At 39.8% G+C, this 13,118-nt stretch overlaps 1 protein-coding gene across 3 annotated transcripts in view; it reads right to left on the bottom strand.

The window, feature by feature from the left end:
- Positions 1–13,118, bottom strand: part of CAMSAP2 (calmodulin regulated spectrin associated protein family member 2) — a 77,113-nt gene that overhangs the window by 14,284 nt on the left and 49,711 nt on the right. For 2 of the 3 annotated variants that reach the window (XM_053391510.1, XM_053391513.1), the window contains 4 exons: positions 12,744–12,776; positions 11,839–11,980; positions 10,290–10,429; positions 430–523 (listed from right to left, as the gene is read on the bottom strand). In XM_053391510.1, coding sequence (XP_053247485.1) covers positions 430–523; positions 10,290–10,429; positions 11,839–11,980; positions 12,744–12,776 — 409 coding nt within the window. The remainder of the gene's footprint in view (positions 1–429; positions 524–10,289; positions 10,430–11,838; positions 11,981–12,743; positions 12,777–13,118) is intronic. The other variant, XM_053391511.1, reaches the window with a different exon arrangement.

The following is a 13,118-nucleotide window of genomic DNA, read 5'->3' as shown; positions in this document are numbered from 1 at the left end:
CATGACAATGCAGCTGTGTGAACATATTAGAACATTTGCATGGGTTACCAATATGCTCCTGGGCACAATTTCAAATCACCTGCTACCTAATTTTTTTAAAGCTAGCAATGCCAGGGATTGAAGCTGGGACCTTCTGCATGGAAAGCACCTGTGTGGCATTACCACTGAACTACGGTCCCTCTCCTCAAACCCTGCCCAAGCTCCTGCTGCTATTTGCACTGTGGAAAGGGGGTTTGAGAAGACATTTGCCTGTGTCTGGGCAGATGCAGCTAATGTGACTTCCCATCCTCACCAACTGTAAATATGACCCCTATTTTAAAACTAGTTGCTGGCCAGGGGGTTATGTACTGAGTTAGCACTATTTTAACCTGACATCCATGGAGCGCACATAATTTAGCATAATGTGAAGCAACTAAGAAGAAAGGTTACCTTGAGGATGAACTACAACTCGAGGCTGAACGAATGATGGCTTCACTATTTCAAACCACCAGAAGAGCTCTGCCATGAACACCAAATAATTGCTCTGTAAATTAGAGATGGAAGCTTAATTAGAAGTAAAAAACACAACATCGTGCCCTTTAAACTGTTCTATCAGCACAAGAACTTCAACTTGCTGGACAATATGATCTCCTTTCCACTCCCCCCCCCCCACCCGCTGTTCTGGAGATTCTACACACACACACACACACCCCCAAGCTGATGGCGGGGAGGAGGCAGAAAGTTGCATTGCACTAGTGAGGCTTTATGTGGTTGAATTTGGTCCATAGAGTATAAAGAAAATACACCTTTCTAGAATTGAGGGAAGAGCACATGGTTACAGTATATTAAGTGTCTCTCCCCCCCCCAATTGTTGCATCTGTTCTGTACTAAAAAGCGAGTCCATGGTCAAAACAACAACAATGTTGTGTGCTTGATATGACAACTACCACAAGAGGCTTAACACTACACAGTACTGCTAAAAACCCCATGTAGAAAATTCCCCAAGCCAATGTTCAAAATGTAATTACTTGGGCACATCTTTGAAGATAGCATTAATGTGGCTTCATGAAATTTGCTTGTATTCTTGCATGCCATGAACTTAATGTGCTAGCAGGTTCCTCATATGAATGTCAAAGCCATAGCCTGACGGACTGACTGGACTACAACAATAAGTGATAGAAGCAGGGAATAGTAAGCAAGGATAATGGTACCAGTTTTGAGGAAGAAATGGAAAGTTGAAATGCAAAGTCTGTCATAATTGGGAGGCCCCAGACAGGACTGAAGGAAGAAACCACTGCAGGGGGTCCCATTCTAGAGGAACTAGATCCAGTGGTATCTGTAAAATTAATATGTTGCTATGGTTTTTGCCCTGCAAGTAAGAACATTAAAATCCAGGATATTTTTCAAAAATGGCAAAGATGGTACAATTTAAATTACTGTTCATGGTTTACGTTCTTTTTCAAAGACTGAGTAAAATACTTTACGATTCTAGTCAGACTACTAAATAGCTTTTGACTATACCAGTTTGTATTCATTAAATACAGATAAATGGCTTGGAGTATCATTTCCCCTCCTGGCCACAAGATGGCAATAAAATGAAAGACTAAAGCGCTATATTTCACCTTTTACAATACAGTGTTATCTTGGTTCTCGAACTTAATTCATTCCGGGAGTCCGTTTGACTCCCGAAACCATTCAAAAACCAAGGCATGGCTTCTGATTGGCTGCAGGAGTTTGGCTTCCAAAAAACATTCACAAACTGGAACACTTCCTTCTGGGTTTGCGGCATTCAGGAACCGATTTGTTCGGTAACTAAGCCATTCGGGAACCAAGGTACGACTGTACATACGTCCTTCATTACCATGCCATGTAACAGTATAGCCATTCATCAACATTTTACTAAGAGCATATTATATTTTAAAACTGAAAGATGACAGAAGGTATAAAAGAACACATAACTGAGGAAGTAGCTGGAGTCAAGATGAGATGAAGGCCCCAGTGAGGTACTGTGTATCACTGCCAGCTTGGTTGGCACTAATGCAAAAAACCCCAAACCTCTCATGTATAGCTCCTTAGGGTGGAAGAGAGAAGAGAATGTACAGTCATACCTCATGTTACATTTGCTTCAGGTTGCGCGTTTTCAGGTTATGTCCCGCGGTGACCCGGAAGTACCGGAAAGGGTTACTTCCGGGTTTCGCTGCTTGCGCATGGCATGTGCAGATGCGCAAAATGATGTCACGTGCATGCGCAGAAGCAGCGACCCGCGGGTTGCGTTCTTTTCAGGTTGCGAATGGGCCTCCGGAATGGATCCCATTCGCAACCAGAGGTACCACTGTACTATTTATTGGTCCCAGATACCAATGCCTTCTCTAAGACCATTGGTTCACCTAGCTCAGTACAGTGGTACCTCGGGCTAAGTACTTAATTCGTTCTGGAGGTCCGTTCTTAACCTGAAACTGTTCTTAACCTGAAGCACCACTTTAGCTAGTGGGGCCTCCCGCTGCTGCCGTGCCACCGGAGTACAATTTCTGTTCTCATCCTGAATCAAAGTTCTTAACCCGAGGTACTATTTCTGGGTTAGTGGAGTCTGTAACCTGAATCGTATGTAACCTGAATCGTATGTAACCCGAGGTACCACTGCATTGTCTTCCAAGTGTCACTCTACACTTACTGTCAAAATTTCAGATGGAGGACATTCCCAGTGCTACCTGGAGCACTGAACCTGGGGCGTTTTGCATGCAAACCAGATGCTCTATAACTGACCTATGGCTCTTCAGGAAACTGGATATGGTCATGGAGCAGCAGGGGAGGTCAGACCAAAACCAAACTTACTATGACCCAAGGAAGAAATTCAAGGAGCCAAAATTATAGCTAGGACCAACCCTGACAAGGTTGAGGAAGGACTGTTCAACTTCTTCCAAATGTTTCCAGTCGTAATACACGATGACATCATAAAGAGATTGAGCACACTGCAAAGTAAACTAGCTGGGACTTTGCAACAGGCGATTCTTTGGACAGATTGACTCTTGCTTAGGACAGAATGATGCTCTACTGCTCAGAAAGTTGGTGCACTGATGCTCATGCTTAGGAGCGGACTAAACAAAGAGAACAAAAGCCTTATGAAATGGGCTCACATCCCAGAAAATGAAAAGAAATGAGGAAAATAAGCTCGGTGTAATGATGTCAGATTTGGACCTTTATCATCTGTGTATAATAGATCCTCATGACAGTGTAATAATTGGTCAACCTTATAAGAAGCAGTGGCTCAATATCAGAGGTATTTTTTTCCCCTTATGGTATACTGTGGGTGAATGAGGAAGACCTGTGATCCAGCCTTTCTCAATATTTAAGGAAATTTGATATAGCTGCTTTGCCAGAAACCTGAATGCTCACAAAAATGTGATTAATGGGTGTGTAGTATACATGCTAACAGCGGTAGCACCCATAAAGAGTGGCAGAGCAACAGGAGATTTAGACCTTTTGATAGCCACAACATTAAGGGTTGTAGTAACTCTTTTGTTTCAGTACTCTTCCAACCCTGTGTTCCCCACTATATGATAATTATTCTGGGACCAATTGGAAGCTGATTTACTAAATCTGCAAAATGAATATTCTATTGCAGGTGGTGTGTAGGACTTACTTCTGTGTAGACAAAGCTAGGACTGTGCTGTTAACTATCTTAAATCAGTCCGGAGAATGAGTTTTGGATCAAAGAAGATGGGATGAGTAATCAGAACACAAAGGATTGTAAAATAGATATGCTTTATAGTTCATTCTGTTAAATAGTTTTAATTTAATTATTTTAAATGGGAATTCTAAGGAAGGTTTTGATAAGGCGTTTACATGTTTAGGTCCCACAGGAGTGAATGGAGTTCTTAGGACTTTATGAGTGGGAAGAATGTCCAGAAAGTGACCAACAACCTCTGTTGATTCAATTTGCATTTAATGGTAAAACAAAACTTTTGCCCCCTGAACAAAGCCATAAAATCGAATCAGTCCGAACTAGAAGACAGAAATAAGGACCAGTGTGAACTGATCATCAAACATATTTTAAGCTGCATTTTTATAAGCCTGCAAGCTGCCCAGTAAACCAAGTTAAAGGAGTGGAATATAAATACAATGAACAGACAAATTCCTTTTTCAATTACTGTGCAGGATGTTTGCTGCAGGATAAGATTTATAAATATGAAAAATAAGGGGGGGGAGGGCTGATTTTTTAAAAATGCTTGACATCCAGAAACATAGCACAAACACACACACACTACCCCTCCCCCCACTATACATTTCAGCAACATCATGGAAGACTGTTTTTGAGCCTCAACATTGTAAAAGCCATTGGCTCTGTTTGACTGATTTCTAAGCTCAGCTTTGTCTGAGCCTTTGCCCATGTCTGCAGTTCCTTTGCTCTTCTCTTCTTGTTGCCGCAGTAATTTCATGCAAGCTACAAATGGCATTGGAAAGGGAGGGGGGAATGCTGCCTTTGATATTAAAATGAACAGAAATATTTTCCATTCAAGAGAGAAAAGAGGTGGGAGATAGCACTTCAACATTTATTTATTGGATTAAAAAAAAACGCATTATACTGAACCAAGTATTTCATGTAATATACAGGTCAGGCTCCAAAGTGCTGCTCAGGCAAACTTAAAGGGTTTGCACTAGCCCCATGGAATGTGCCGCAGGGGGACCAAGAAAATAAATAAATATGTATTTAAAGCTTTAAACCAGTTTTAAATCTTGTTCAGATCCTGCCTATGACATCTACTGAGTCACCTATTATCTCTCTATACACCATACAGTATTTGACAACATTTCAAAGCACTCAGTAATTTATTTAACACTAGAGGGCAAGGTTGAGATTTCCAGTTTTACTTTGCAAGCATATTCCAACCTTCATTATTCTCTATAGGCTAGCCATTGACTTAAATGTCACAAAAGATGAGGTCACAGTGCACTAAAGGAACAATCCCTTTATTCAACTACATTAGTGAGAGCTTCCGAAGGAGTGCTCATCCTTTGTTAAATGTTTTGTAGTGCAGCACACTCCAGCCTTCTGGATTGCTTATTGTATAGGAGTCTTATGTTCCTATTTGGGTAGCTGCTTCCAGAAGGAGGTGCTGGATGACTGTGGCTTTGCCCCATGGTTTTTATGCTATGGTGTGCTTCAAGGTCCTGCCTTGTCCCCTATCTTGCAAATTGAAGAGTTTCATTTCTCATATTCAGATGAGGCCATGGATGCGTTAAAACTAGTGCCTGAAACTGAAGCTCAACAGAAACAAGATAGAGGTACTGCTGGCTTGCCTGACTTGTGAACTGTCAGTCAACCATTTCTGAATGGTGTTGCACTCCCCAGAAAGGAACAGGTCTGCAAATTGCGGTTTTCCAGGTTACCCCTTAGTGTTGGAGGCCCAAAAGGTATACATGGCGTAATGTACCTGTTGTAACCTTGACAGGGATAATCCGTCCCACCGCACTGTTTTATGCGTTGGTACAAAACAGAGTAGTGAGATGACCAAACAGGACTGGTGGGAAATGGACCATGCTAGTTTTGAATCAGTTACACAGACTACCAGTCTGTTTCCAAGCACAATCCAAAGTGCTGATTCTTATATTTAAAGTCTCTAAATAGCTTAGAACCTGGGTTCCTGCCCTTTTCCAACAAACTCATGTGGACAATGGGGCCAGCAAGTGGAGGCTGTTCCATGTATATGTCATTGGGTGAGTCCTACGGTATCACCCAAACAAGACTCAGGATGTGTTCTTTTCTACTTAGACACATTGGTTACAGAACACTTTTTCCAGGAAAGCTCACATGACACAGTCTGAAGGTTTTCCAAAGCCTGGTGAAAATCTTTATCTGTCTAGGCTTTTTACTTTGTTATTATGTCAAGACTGTTCGTTGCTTGCTGGTTTCTTTTTTAAAATGATGATGATGATGTAAAACACTCTGAAAGTCTTTGAGCAGAGGAGTAAAATAAATTAGCAGCTAAGAGACTGAATGAATCCCTTGCTTCTGCCATGAATTCTCTATGAGGTTTTATTCACATCACTTTTCTCTCACAACCATACAAGAGAGATAATTTTATGGAAATCTCTTCCATTTGAAGTCAGACCATCCCCATCCCCATGGAACACCTGCTACCTACTGTAGACTTAAAAAAATAATAATCCTGCAGGCATTTTAACTGAATTTTGATTTTATATTTCTAACTGACTTTCTTTATTGTATTTCTGTACATCACTTAAGGGATGGTTGTAGTGAAGCAGTATATAAATTGTTTAAATGAATAATTCTTACAGGACTGTTTTCAGAATTAGCACAATGCATGTAAAGCATTTAAATTTCATAGTACGATACATATAAATTCTAAATATTATTATGGAAATGTTAATTGTTATAATCAAATAGCCTTTGATATTTTTCAGAATGAATGGGTAACAGTTAAATTCACTCCCCTTAGATCTGGCCATGTTCTCATGTACTGAAAGTCACAGCTGTTAAAGAGGCATATGTATATGAAGCTCAGTAGAAAGGTAATTGTGGATTTATAATATTTATGTTTGAGATAGTGGATATGAATCCAAACTACTTCAATTCTTTTCTTGTGGACACCTCTATGGCTCCATAAAACACAAGTAAAAGACAGGGTGGAATTCAATGAAGTGCTAAAGAAACCATTCTGCTGTCACAATGATTTCTCCTTGCACAACAGAACGTTCTCCTGCTCTTCTGCCCCTTACCTCCCCCTAAATCTGTCCTGGGGTTTCTCTCAACACTCTAAAGCAGATTTGGGGGCAGCATAGGGTCTATGTAAGAGGGTGGAGAGGGGGAAAGACCGTCTGCACAAGCGAAAGAGTTGCTCTTTTCATGCAATTGTCTAGTTGAATTCCACCCACAATACTGAACCCTGGAAGAACACACACAAGCCTAATAAATGTTTCCGGGTTCCTTTGCTATATGTACACTTTCAGACACAGATGCAGGTCCTGAGGTATCAATGATGTATTTTCATATCTTACAAATGGGAATTAGGGCTTTCACAAAAGGTATGTCTTCCAAAAGCAACACAGAAAGCATACTGTGTACTATGTGTAATTTCATCCCTCTGCCAACCAAACAAGCTTGATTAGTCTGCAGTAAATCTATAGATTTTAGAAAGGACAAATAATGTTTCATCGACAAAAGCACAAGTGAGGAAACAGTTGTAGCAGCAGCTACTTTTTAAAACAGAGAAATCATCTTTTAAGAAGTATACAAGCGGGCAGTCTTGGCTTTCGGTCAGTGAAGCATGCATTATTGTACCTGATGCATCTAAAATCCAGCTGACCGACTTTCAAGAAAAGTGGGTTCAGACTGGAGCTCTTTGAACATTAATGTTTCATAAGAAGTTGATGCATAGCAGATACAGGAATTCAGACTATTATGCAGGGCTCAGTAACATGCATGCTTCTTTGGCCAGCAGAGAATTTAAAAGAAAACTCCTACAACTGTCTAAAGTAGGACATGTGTTACAAAGAAGCAGTTGGAAAATGATCCAGTTTCTTCCTCCTTTTGCTGATTCCCTTTGAAAGCAATTAACTCTCAGTGGCTAAACATGACCTACTTCACAGTGCATAATGGAAAATTGCAGAGATCAGGAGAGAAAAAATAACTTTAAAGCAAAAAAACACCACATGCATACCTCCTTAAGAATGAATCAAATAACCTGCAATCTACCAGGTATGCAAATCACAGGCATGAGCTGCATTCTGATTTTTCAGTCTGCATTTTCCAGTTCCAGTCTAACAAGATGGGAAATGAGAGGTTTCTCAGATCACTGGAGGACCACAACTGGTTTGATGGAGCACAAGCTGTCAAAAGCTCCCCTGGTGTACAAATGTATCCCAAGGATTCCTAATGCTATTTAACATCTCTAGCATTAAAGGAATCTATCCTCTCTTTAAAACTCCACAAAATGATTAGATGCTCACTGGTTCTTTCTTAGGGCCCAGGTTCTGCTCTCAAAATCTCACCTTGGAAACAAACTGTAGATCACTTCTTTGAGGCCAGGCTTGGCATCTAACCAGAACTTTGCTATATCTCATCCCAATCCTAGGCAAACCCATGCAAACCTGGGAGGACGGCATGCGGGCACGGAACCACTGCTAATGCTATCAGGGTGGTTTTGCTGAATTGCACTCATAATCAAGCCTTGGCAAATAAGCATTTCAAGTCCTGGTTCTGCACAAAGCAGATCATCAGAGACAAATCAAGTTGTCCTATTGTTACAAATCTTTCAGTCCACACGCAGATTTTTAGAAAATTACTCATTAAAATGATTGAGGCAGTGAATTGTGAATTTAATAAGTAATTAAGCAGTTATGTTTGCTATTTGAAAAAGTGGAATAAACCACATACAAGCAAATACGGTTTATAATCCATGGACATAAATTATCCTGGGTGCTGTTGGATGCTCTCTGCACCAAGCCTAACTGCTCAAGGCAGAAATTGTACGCACTGCAATCTGCACATACTGCAGCTTTGATGTAAGCCAGTTCCCCGCTAACAAGAAGTGGTACATTCCTTAGAGGAGTAGTAAAAGAAAACAACACGAGAATAGCAACAGTGGATCGAAGCAGTCTGGGGGAGCAGGGTAAGGAAGAGAGGGAAATCAATATATATCAAGCTGTGAAAGCAGGTTGCATCCTTATATGCATTCCCCTCAGAAATTCAATTAAATCAGAACAATCAGAGGTTGTTTTTTTCTTTTGCTCATCAAATTATTTCTAGGCCTACACTCCAAAAATGAAGTGCTTAAAAGGTTTTAATGTTCCACTGGCCATGACTATAGGCCAGAATGATTTTTAAATTGTTATTATTATGGTGCTGCATTAACTTTGAAGCACTACAGTATTTTAATAGGAAATCTTATAGTGAAATCCTATGGATTTCTACACAGAGGTATGCCCCATTGAATTCAATTGGATTTATTCCCAAGCATGAATAGGATTGCAGCCTGAAACTGAGGTAACTAAGACATTCAACTGCATCCAAGAGATATTCCAGGAAATCTGTAAAGCCATCTATGATTGATTTTATTCTGTTTACAGAGCAGCTCAATTTTACACATCCTTAACAGAACTCAAAGTACCAGCTAAGGGCTTGGGGAGAAAACCTGGCAACTCTTTCTGTTTAATGTTTACATCCAAGTACGTATTTGTTCTGAAAAGGTTGAAAAAACATAATTGAAACTCAGTTCCAAGAACTAACCATAACATTGCTTTGAGGGGGTGGGGAAGCAAATAGTAAGCTCTCAAATTAATGTATCAAAGTACATTTAGCAAAATCTAGTCACATTTATATCATAATGTTAATGCAATAAGCTAGTAAAATCCACTGCGACAGCAAGCCCTTTTACATCAAATCTAATCTACTGTTGCAAGCTACTATGGCAAAACAAGTCAACTGGAACAAACAGAACTAAAAGGTATTTTCCAGTGATTTCAATGTGGTTTAGTTTAGTTTATTGAGGATTTAGATATACTACAAAATCCTGACTCTACTGAAAACAGTGGCTAAGTTTCAATCAGATGAGGAAAGCTGTTACTTCTCTGTGTAAACAGATCTACAGGGTAATCCTATATATGTCTGCTCAGAAGAAAGCCCCTCAAGTTCAATGATATGATTGCAGCCTTACTGAAAGAGGTTACTATCATTAATGGAGTGGGTACCCAAATATGTTCCTTAACAATAAAAATAAAAATACGTTACTGAAGGAAATTACAAACAAAAAACGTTAGCTCTTTGGGTAATCAAGTTCTATCCATACTTTCTTCTGAAAAGTCACTCTGAAACAGTTGTCGTGCACAGAAATATCTGCTTTGGATCCATGAATACCAAAAGAGGGAGAAGACACTGAGAAGAGATGTGGGGAATCATGTGTACACCCTGCTCCTAAGCCTGGCTGCATGCTAACCACAGTTAATCACTTCACAGTGGAATCCAATAGGAGTGTAGATTCCCAATAGATCCATGTCCGATCCACACATCATTCTGGGGGTTGCAGATCAAGTGAGTCACTCAATTTCCCCCACTCTTGCTCAAGGCTGTCACCTGAATTAGCTAGATTTTTTAAACTGACAATCAATCGCAGTCAGACCATAAAAAAGAAGACTTTGGAGTAGTCTTGCCCAAAAACGGCAACTAGCCATTCTGTTTTGGCAACTGCAACCTTGGTTTAAGGAGCCATTTGGTGCCTAGCTTTATATATATAATGTCTGCTCATGGCTTCCTGTGTAGAATTACTCAAAGACACCGCAGCATTCTTTTTTACCTTCACTGAAGAAGCAGCATAGAGCATATCCTCAAGTGTAAAATGGCAACATCGGTTCAAGTACTCCTGACAAAATTCCTGTATCAGTTGCAGGTTATACAAGCTGTCAGCCAGTGACATGGTTTCTTTAAAACATATATCTATAAAACAAAGAAAAATATGATTTAGGCATTTTATGAAAACTGACCCAACATCCACCACTACCCCCATCTCTTTTGCTCATGGCAAAATAAGATTACCCATTTGTTCTTAAGTGTGTTCAGAACAAAACTGAAACTGCAGTTCATTTCAAAGAGATTTATGTTTGCTGCTAATGCATTTCTGAATTATACAGGTTTTATTAGACCAGTGATTTTGTGTGTGTGTGTGTGTGTGTGTGTGTGTGTGTGTGTGTGTAGAACAGTTGCACAGTACGAATACTTATCTTTTCTTCATATTACATCTTAATATCTTCACATTGGTGTTTACCCATCAAATTTGGAAATAGAAACCAATTTCAAACTATGGCTTTCAAATCAAGTTTGGAGCACAGACATTAGCCACAGTCAATCAATTCTGACACCATGGGAAGTACTAAATTTACAAACTGAAACTGCTCAATAGGTGAAGTGGCTCATTCACATTCTCCTGAACTGGTCTGGAGCAGAGATGGAGGACCTGTGGACTTTAGTTATGAATATACTCCAACTCCTATCAGCCTCAGCCAGCATGACCATTTGTGATGATAAATATTAAAATTTTAGTATATAATACAGTACTTTTCCAAAGTGTTCAGGGTTCTTTGTGTACACTCTCACAGAATTAATTAGATTTGAACCAAGAGCTTTTTGGCTCACCTTTCCTGCCTGTTGGCTGTGCAAGCCGAAGGGACAGTGTGCCTCGCATAGCTGATGGCTGGGGAAGCGGCAGCTGCTGCTGCTCTACCCCGCATGTCAGCTGTTAGGCAGGAGGCCTCAACAAAGGCTCACTGCGCCTCTAGCTCATTAGGAGATCCTCCCCAGAGCCCGAAGAGAATGTCCTCTCCAGGTTCTGGAGAGGGTCCCCTCATGAGACAAGAGACTCTCCAGGCACTCCTCATTTCCAGAATTCACTTCCAGGATCCCGGCACTGCACCTGTGCACAGTTGCACACAAACAGAGTTTGCGTAAATGGGAAAGTGCCTGTATTAGTATATTCCATGATGTATAGAAGACCTTGCAATTTGTGCTCCTTGATTCCACACACTGTATAATCAGTCAACAGGTGAGTTGTTTATGAAAACACCTTTATAATACCATTTTCTTTTCTTTTCTTTTAATGGTTATTTAGGATTAACTAGGATGAACAAGTATAAAATCACTAACTGGGCTGTTACTAATGTGGTTATTATTTCAACCCAACAGTGTAACACACTCCATGTATTTGATGAATTTGATAAACCCATGCTGGTTTAAATAAATACATAACATTATTTTGGGTGCTTATACCCTTCCAAAAAGTTCACAGGGTAGATTGTAAAACCATAATACAGTTAACAAGCAGAGGTATCATTAAGAAGAAATATTCTTACCCTCCAATCTGACTATATCTGGGCAGTAAAAGTGGATCAGGGCAGCTAAAGCACAGCCATCTGTGCCATCCTTCAGCAGATTTTCCACCAATGGGATACAGGGCAGCTGCTTAAGTAGGGTTTGTTCCTTCCTGTAACGTGCCTGTCATGCAAAAATGAAATAAAATAGACATGCCCAGAAACATATGTGAAAACAGATTGTACTGCAGATGCTGTAACCAATTAGCAAAAAAAGGGGCTGGTTCCAAACCAGACATAGTTATATTATTTTATATAGATTTAGCATTTATAAGCAAAATATAGATTCATTTTAAAGGAAAAACCAATGCCAATTCCGTTCAGAGCAGTGCCAGTTGCACACATATGGCATTTCATTCAATATGGAACAGTTCACATAGTACTTAGAAAAGGAATGTCCAGCTTCAGTAGAATAATGCAATGGGAAACAGAACGACAAAGATAAGGCACAAATCCTACTCATCTGAAACCCAAATCTGACATAGCTGTTTCAATAAAACTGTGTTAACTAACAACTATAGTCTTTACAGAGGTCTTAGAAAAGGGAAGTCATTCACACAACATAAAAGAGAAATGAGTTTGCATATGAACAAACCTATTATTACAGTCATGTAAAACCTGGCATAAAAAACAAAAACACCAAACAAAACCCTTTGATTTTCACATTGCAGTTATTTTACGTACACAGATGCAAACACGTACAAATCATGATGCACAGCATAGAGTGTTCCCATATAATCTACCTCTGCTGCCCTTTAGGACAGAAATCTACCAAACTGTTAAAAGAGGCACGAGAGCAATGAACGACTGGACCAGCATGACATGGGCAGAGCCATTCATACAAAATTAAACTGTTGTATCAAAGTGAAGCAGTTGGGCAAACTTACAGGAACCAGTTTCCAAAACCATTTGGAAGGAGACTTCAGATGAAGCAGCAGGAAAAAGAAGGGAAAGCAAAGAGCAAAGGAAAGATGAACATTTTGATCAGAGTTTACAATTCAATTCCTTCAAGACATTCTCTTCAAACATTCTAATTTTTGCACAAAAGGAATGATCCATAATTGCACTGTATGAACATTCCCAGTGCTTTCATTAATTGTAAAAGTGGTTAATAAAAGGACTCCTGCGAAAATAATGACTTGGTTTTTGTACTTTTCAGCATGTTTTAGCAGAACAATTATCACTTAGTGAAAAAAAGAAATCCATAAAAATGGTGCCTTTTATCCATAAGAAAAGTAGCACTGTTACATCTAATCCATTTT

The sequence above is a fragment of the Podarcis raffonei genome, chromosome 6 (assembly GCF_027172205.1).
Source record: "Podarcis raffonei isolate rPodRaf1 chromosome 6, rPodRaf1.pri, whole genome shotgun sequence".
NCBI classification, from domain to species: Eukaryota; Metazoa; Chordata; class Lepidosauria; order Squamata; family Lacertidae; genus Podarcis; species Podarcis raffonei.
The sequence above is the reverse complement of the archived record's forward strand: the minus strand, read 5'-3'. Positions and strand labels throughout refer to the sequence as shown.